Here is a 7546-nt window from a genome sequence, read left to right as displayed (position 1 = left end):
AGGCCACTGTTATCATCATCGTGTGCTAGTGGTCCTGGTCCTGTCTCCTCCCCATGACTCGGGAGCCCCCTGCCAGCAGGGGCAGCGGCTGCGTAGCCTCATCTCCCTCCCCCCTCCCCTTCGCCCAGAGCCCCAGAGAAGCCAGTGTTGGAAAGAGGGAATGGTCCGTCTTGGGGGATGAAAGAGGGACATCAATACTGAAAGTGTCAGCGCTCCATCCTCCAACCAGGTTTGGAGGAGAGGGAGACTCGACCTGACTCCTGATCTTAAAGGGGTAGGTGGGCTTCCCAGCCCCTAGCTGTTCCTAGGCGTGGGGGTCAGAAGTCGGGGGCTGTAGGCAAGGCTCAGGGAGAACTCACTCTGGGGGACCTCGGGCAGCTCCCTTCCAGCCTTAGGCCTCAGTTTCCTCGCGCGTGTCAGGTGGGTGTCCCGGTCTTCTCCCGCGGCTGGGAAGAGGCCGCGCGGCCGGATGCCGGCTTTTGAGAACGTGGCTCAGTGGCAGAGCGGCTGGGCGGCTCGGCCCGGCGGGAGGGCGGGCGCGCGGCCGCGGAGATTGGCTGCGGCGGGCCAGCCGGCCCGGGGATTGGATCGGAGAGCGCAGGGCCGAGCCTTTAAGAGGCGCGAGGGGGCGTGCAGGGGAGTGTGAGCCTCAGCCGCCGGCCGGGTTTAGTGGCGCGCGGCGGCCGTGGCGGCGGTGGGCGCGACGGGAGCCCGGGCCCGAGCGGAGGCCCGCGGAGCAGAGGAGCATCCCGGCGTCCCGGCCCCCGGCGGCGTGGCCCGCGGGTCATGGCCAAAGGAGAGGGCGCGGAGAGCGGCTCCGCGGCGGGGCTGCTGCCCACCGGCATCCTCCCAGCCGCTGAACGGCCGGCCCAGGTGAAGGTGAGGGCCCGGCCCCGCCACCCCCGGGCGGAGGGCGGGGGGAGGTGAGGGCGAGCTGAGTTGGGGACGTCGAGGGAGAGGCTTGGTTCCGGGACGCGTTGGGCTAGCCGGGGACAGGCGGGCCCCGCTGCAGGGGAGGCCCGGGGGTGCCCTGGGGACGGGGGCTGATGGAGAAGGTTCGTAGGCACCGGCGCCCCCTTTTGCTCACCCGCACCCCGCGTCTCTACGGAGCTGCCCTGCCAGAAGCTTCACGTGGTGCCCCGGCTCTGCTGAGCGGGTTTCCGTTCTTCTGTGACGAGTGGCTTCGGTTTGACACCCTGGAAGCAAGGCAGACCCCAGAGATCTGGGAAAACCCTGTTAGTTCCCCATCTCTCAGCCCCCTACTCCCCACCCCACAGGCCCACGCTCGCGCCTCAGCTCTGCGGTGAGGGCCGCTCAGGTTCATTCATAAGAACCAGAGCTACTTCCGAGGCGTTTGTGTGAGTGTGGGTGTTGGCGCCCGAGGTGCTTTGCGCGTCTTGACCTTCAACCCCATCCCCAGTTCTCTTGGACCTAATGAAGAACCTAATGAAATCGGGAGGCTCCAGGGGGAGTGGATCCCAGGCAACACATATCTGACTTTTCCTTTTCGTTTTATTAACCGGTCCCTGCAAGGAGCCAGGGTGAGCAGTTCTGGGGCTACCACATCTGAGTAATCTCCACTTTCCCCCCAGGGCAATCTCAATCTTCCTAGTGCTCCACCTAGATGGGGCCCCGGCACCCAGAGGCCTTTCCTCCCCTCTCCAAGATTCCCTAGGAGCTGGAGATGGGGAATATAGCAAGAGGGAGGGTAGGACAGCTCCTGGGCTGGCCTGAAGCTCTGGCTGCCTACAGGGGCCAGGGTGGCTCAGGGACAGATGAAGGAACAGCTGTGCCCGCAGCCAGCTGGGCTGGGCCCTTACAGCTCTCTAGAGTCTTCACCCAGTAGGCAGGTGGGTCCTGGCCTCTGAACTAGGGCGGGCGCAGGGGCTGGGCTTAGGCGGCTCTTGGCAGCAAGAGGATTTTCAGGTTGTGGCGGCTGGTGCTGGGTGGGGACAGGTCCACTGCTGGAGCACGCTCCCACTCCAACTTGAAAAGAGCATGGCTGAGACCCTGGGGGGAGTCTTTTAGGGATGGTGGGCTGCCAAATTAACTCAGAATCTGGAGATGGGGTGGCTTAGGGGCAATGTCCTCCATATGGATTCCCCTTTTCCAGGTTCCTAAGATAGAGAATACTTTTACCTTCCTTTTCTTGTGGGAAGTGAGCTCTCCATGGGTGGGAACGGGCAAGGCAGACTTGTTCCTCCTGGCAAAGTTGGCTGGAGGGATGGTCCTGCCTCTGGAACATTTTAGGATGGAGGCCAGGATCTTGGGTCTTTTTTCACCCCTTCCTCTTCTTCCCAGAAGGAACCCAAGAAGAAACAACAGTTGTCCATTTGCAACAAGCTTTGCTATGCAGTTGGGGGGGCCCCCTACCAGGTGACAGGCTGTGCCCTGGGGTTCTTCCTGCAGATCTACCTGTTGGATGTGGCTCAGGTAAGTGGGATGAGCCTGCCAGGGCTCCTCCAGCATCCTGAGGTGGGGCGGACTAGGGACTGTCTCATCTGTGAAATGGGAATGGAATCCTTACTTTGCTGCCTCTCAGAGTTGGCAGTGGATGGAGAAATAAGAAGGCTTTGGAAAGTATCCAGCAGGGGAATCTATCCGCTCCAGGAGTCTCAGCTGGCAAGGTCAGGCAACTTCTCCTTGCCTGGCAAGAGCAACAGAACCTGGAGGGGTAGGTGATGGCATGAGGGAGAATGGAGCCTGCTAGTGACACTTGTTTTAAGAAGAGACTGGCACACCATGTCCCCACTGGACAACAGTCAGCTGGCCCCACTCAGGGGTGGCTAGATATTGCCAGGCTTATAGACAAGGCACAGCTCACCTTCACCTAAGAAGCAGAGGCATGTCAGTGGGCAGAGGGGCCCCCAAGTGCCGGGCTCAGGTTAGGTGCCCAGTGTATGGGGTCTTTGACTAGGAGAGGTACTTAGGGTGAACCAGGGTTCTGCTCTGTTTTGAGAAGCTTCGGCCAGGAGCCTGGCATCCTGAGAATTCACCTTGCCTGGATGGGAGAATGGGAAGCTAAACAGCCATGGCTTTGGGGGCTCACACACTGCACCGGCTGTCTTTTCTATGTAACATCTGACTCCGCAAGCAAACCGTCTTAGTTGTATCCATTTCTAGGTGGGGAACACTAAGCCCCATAAAGGACAAATAACTTCATTCAAGCAGCTAGTTTTGGAACAAATCCCATGGGCTGGGTCCCCTAAGTGAGGTGCAAATATGAAGAACCTGCAATCCAAGCGTAGAACTGTTGTCAGGAGTGGGAGGGTAGGGCAAGTCGGATTGGGGTAGCTACAGCGTGGGAGAGGCCACTAGCTTCCCTGCTCCCTGGAGCAAAAGCAATAGTAGAGCCTTGACGGATATAAGGAAGAGTCTTCTCTTCCAAAGAAGCCGTCTCTTTTGGCCTAAAAGGTTTGTGGAGAGGGGAATAGCTTGACTGGATAGTGACAGGCCACTTTCTAAAAGCATCTAAAGATTCCTTTTTCCACACCCAAGATAGAGCTTGACCTGCAAGACAGGGATTTTTAACTCCGGTTCTATAAGAGAGGGATCATAACTCCCATTATACAGATGGGGAAATTGAGGCCCACTGTGGTCACCCAGCAAATGCTCATTCTGATATCAGGTGGTTGGAGCTCAGGGCTATGAGAGCGAAGCAAGGAAAGGATTCTGGATTCATTCTAATGGGTGGGAGTGTTTTCAAGGGCAGTGGAAGGGAGGACATAAGGGAGCAGATCTGGGAAAATGTCTAAGGCACACGCTGCTACTGACTGCTATCAGAGAACTGTTACTATCACCATTAACAGGCAAGTGAAGATGCTTAAGGCCTGGATGAGAGCAGCGCACAATCCCAGGGGCCTGGATGAGATGGGGAGGGGGCCCCTGCTTTTGCCTACCATTGAGGGTTGAGGTGAGTAGAAGGATGAAGGGGTCATCTTCTACCTGTTTCCCATTCCAGGTGGACCCTTTCTCTGCCTCCATCATCCTATTTGTGGGCCGAGCTTGGGACGCCTTCACAGACCCCCTGGTGGGCTTCTGCATTAGCAAATCTTCCTGGACCCGCCTGGGCCGCCTCATGCCCTGGTGAGTAGAAGAGACTCCTTTGAGGTGGCAGAAGGCAGGGCATTTGGCATGTCTACTAACTCTTGATCCTTCCATCTGGCTTGTCACAGACTGTGGGGTGAAGAGAAGAAATGACAAAAAAACCCAAGTGTCGAAACCCTGTCTGAGGCCTCAGCTGCCCCAGGCATGGGCACTGGGATGCCCTGCCAATTCATTCCCAGGCTGGCCAAACTGCTAGACTGAGCAGCGTCCCCTACTCCGGGCACCCCCCCCATTCCTCCCCGAGGCCCATTCCCTTCAGTGAAGCTGGAATTCTAACGTCTCCCACACAGTCATTTCCCATAGTGGCAGAGATAGCGGCTGCATAGTGGTTGAGAGGTTAAACTCTGAAACCAGCCTGCCTCAGTTTCACCACCCCCAGCTGTGCAGCCCTGGGCAAGTCACTTAACATCTCTGAGCCTCAAGTTTCTTCATCTGCAAAGTGGAGATAATAATTATGCCTATCACTTTGGTTAACGTGAAGATCACATATTTTTTATATGTGAAGTACTTAGAACAGTGCTAGGCACATACTAAGTAATATATAATTTGGCACCCCTTCAGAGTAGCTCCTGTTGGGGCAAGGCTGGAGGGTAATGCCCAGAATGGGATAGCAGACCCATAACCTCTGGCCCCTTGGATAATATAAACTACCTTTTCCCTTGATACAGAGCCTGCACTACTCAGCCTCAGGCTACAGGGCAAGGTTGGGGGAGGTAGTACACCATAGATCAGACAGCAAAGGCAGACACACGGGACAGGCTAACAGGCTGGAGCTCTGGTTCCCTCCAGGACATCCTGCTTGGTGGGGGGAGGGGGGTGGACATACCCCTTTCATCTCCAGCCCATCCAGGCTCAAGTGGGCGCCTTCCTGCCCCAGGGGTGCCCATACCTGGTCTCCGGCCTTCAAAGCTCTTCCCACAGCCCCCACCCCACCCCCACAACTTCCTTTCCCACGAGGCCCCCCTCCCGCCACAATCCCGCCAGCCTCTGGCTAAGGCCCAAATTGGGGCCTTTGATCCAGGCTTCATGGCAGGGGGCGGGGGGGGGCGGGAGGTAGGAAGGAGGAGAGGGGGGCGGTGGCAGGAAGGCAGGAGAGCCTGCCTTACCTGGACAGGCTGCCCAGGTAGGAGGCAGGCTGGCCGCCCCCCCCCCCGCCCCTCACCTGAGTCCCTGGCAGCCGGTAGGAGGTGGGGCTTTGCTGCCACATCTCCTCATGAGGCATAGCCAATGGGAGGCAGCTACTTAGGACAGGCCTTTGCGGTGGCCACAGCAGCTGGGTTACTTCCAGTCACATTCGGTTTCTCAGCGGAGAGGAGAGGAGTGTTTGACGAAGGCTGACCCAGCTGGGTTACTTCCAGTCACATTCGGTTTCTCAGCGGAGAGGAGAGGAGTGTTTGACGAAGGCTGACGGAAGGAGCCCTTGTTCTCTGAGGAGACACGTGGATTCGGGCAGGAGGGAGGGGGGCAGAGAGGGAGAGCCGAGGAGGCCCTCCCTGTGGGAAGTAGGATCTGAGGGCCTCACGCTGGGCAGGTGTGGCAGCCAGTTCGGTGAAGTTGCTGAGGGCCCTTCAGGCTGCCTTTTGTCTTAACACGGTGTCTGTGTACATGTCCTCACCTGTCTGGGTGATAATTCCTGGTGATACCTCTCGAATGGTAACCTCCACCCCTGTGTCTGAGTGCCCACTGGATCACTCAGTGGACTGAGGGGCTGCCATGCAGGGTATGGGACCTCCTTCCTGTCCCTACCACAGTAAGGACCTAGGTCCCTCAGGCCTGGGACCTGGCACCTTCTTTTAGTGTGGGAAGAGGCTGGGCCTTTCAGGTTTATCAGCCCCGTGGCCCACTATCCTTCCAGACCTCAGAGCAGCCCTTGCCCTCAGCCAGCACTTAAAATCCACCCTTCAGACCAGGAAGACTTTGACAGACACTTTCCCTGGAGTTCCCGAGGCCACCTGGTGAGAGGCAGGGTATCCCCAGGGTCACGTGGGCGGGCGGGGATGCAGCAGGGCTGGGCCTGGGGTCTGATTCCCTCGCTGAGGACCTGTACTCTCCTGCTGAGCTTTCCTAGTGTGATAGTCACAGCAAGCACTTACTGGGTCCCAAGCACCGTTCTACATTTTAATAACAACTTTATTAAAGTCTCAAAACTACTTCCACTCTATGAAATGGAACCAAAGTCCTTCCCGTGGCCTGCAAGGCCTTACATGACCTGGTACTCCGTGTCCTCCAACCCCGTCTCCTAATCCCATCCCCTCTGCTCACTCCACTCCAGCCCCAATGGCCTCCTTGCTACTCCTCAGACCTGCCTGAGCACCTCTGTGCTGACTATTCGTGCCCAGCACCCTTTGCCTCAGACAACTGCAAGGCCAAGTGCCTCCTCTCTGTCAAGTCTTGGCACAGAGGTCAGCTTCTCAACGAGGGCTTCCCTGTCTACTCTGTTGTCAGTTGTAGGCCCATACTCCTAATCCCCTTTAGCCTGCTTTCTTTTCTCCGTAGCACTTAATCACCTTCTAACGGTATAGAATTTTTAAAAATTGTGGTAAAATATACATAACGTGAATTTTGCCATTTTAACCATTTTTTCTGAAAGATGTATTTATTTATTTGAGAGAGAGAGCGAGCAGGGGGAGGGGCAGAAGGAGAGGGAGAATCCTGAAGCAGACTCACCGCTGAGCACGGAGCCTGGCAAGGGGCTCGATCCCAGGACCCCGAGATCATGACCTGAGCCGAAATGAAGAGTCAGCTGCTAATTGACTTGAGTCACCCAGGCACCCCGCCATTTGAGCCATTTTTAACTGTACAGTTTAGTGTCATTCAGCATATTCTCGTTGTACTACCACCACTACCATCCATCTCCAGAACTTTTTCATCTTCCCAAACTGAAACTCTGTACCCAGAAAAAATAACTCCCTGTACCTCCCTCCCCACAGCGCCTGGTAACCACCATTCTACTTTTTATCTCTGAATTTGACTACTGTAGGTCTCTTGTAGGCGGGATCGTGCAATACTTGTCCTTTTGTGACGGACTTATTTCACTTAGCATAATGTCTTCAAGGTTCATTTGTGTTGTAGCATGTGTCAGACTTTCATTCCCTTTTAAGCCTGAATAATACGTATATAACTTTTACATTATGTTTATTTTTCATTTGCCAACTAGAATACAAGTTCCACCGGGCAATAACTTTTGTCTCTTTCATTCACTGATCCATCCTAAGTCATAAGAATAGTGCTTTGCTTAGCCCATATTCGCACTTGAATATTTCTTGAGTGAAGGTTGAATGTAATTAGGTGCTATTACTATTTTCTTTTTATGGATGAGAAAATGAGCCTCTGAGAAGTTAAATAACTTGCTCAAGTCCAAGTTATTTATAGTTATTGGTAGAGCCAGAATTGGATTCCTGAAGAATGGTTCCAAAGGCCTTCCTCTTAGCCCCTGCTC

The 7546-nt window shown here is 55.7% G+C and overlaps 2 protein-coding genes across 31 annotated transcripts in view; one reads left to right on the top strand and one right to left on the bottom strand.

Annotated features, from left to right (window-relative positions):
- The window catches only part of MYCL (MYCL proto-oncogene, bHLH transcription factor), a 92054-nt gene that overhangs the window by 35276 nt on the left and 49232 nt on the right, over nt 1-7546 (bottom strand). For 7 of the 8 annotated variants that reach the window (XM_064589379.1, XM_064589380.1, XM_064589381.1 and 4 more), the window contains exon 1: nt 360-649. The exons of the other annotated variant lie outside the window; for it this stretch is intronic. The gene's annotated coding sequence lies outside the window, so the exon portion shown is untranslated. Of the gene's footprint in view, nt 1-359; nt 650-7546 lie in introns of those variants that run through there. 8 annotated transcript variants of the gene reach the window in all.
- The window catches only part of MFSD2A (MFSD2 lysolipid transporter A, lysophospholipid), a 54590-nt gene continuing 47783 nt past the window's right edge, over nt 740-7546 (top strand). For 19 of the 23 annotated variants that reach the window (XR_010410977.1, XR_006794555.3, XR_010410975.1 and 16 more), the window contains exons 1-3: nt 745-879; nt 2302-2433; nt 3962-4086. Coding sequence is in view for 5 of the 23 variants with exons in the window: in XM_064589375.1 (XP_064445445.1) it covers nt 787-879; nt 2302-2433; nt 3962-4086 (350 nt within the window). In the remaining 18 variants the exon portion in view is untranslated. Of the gene's footprint in view, nt 880-2301; nt 2434-3961; nt 4087-7546 lie in introns of all 23 variants that reach the window. The other 4 variants (XR_010410980.1, XM_045897992.3, XR_010410981.1 and 1 more) reach the window with 3 other exon arrangements.

The sequence above is a fragment of the Mirounga angustirostris genome, unplaced genomic scaffold (genome assembly GCF_029215605.1).
Source record: "Mirounga angustirostris isolate CCGP_5_RB_7025 unplaced genomic scaffold, mMirAng1.0.hap1 SCAF_4, whole genome shotgun sequence".
Classification (NCBI taxonomy): domain Eukaryota; kingdom Metazoa; phylum Chordata; class Mammalia; order Carnivora; family Phocidae; genus Mirounga; species Mirounga angustirostris.
The sequence above is the reverse complement of the archived record's forward strand: the minus strand, read 5'-3'. Positions and strand labels throughout refer to the sequence as shown.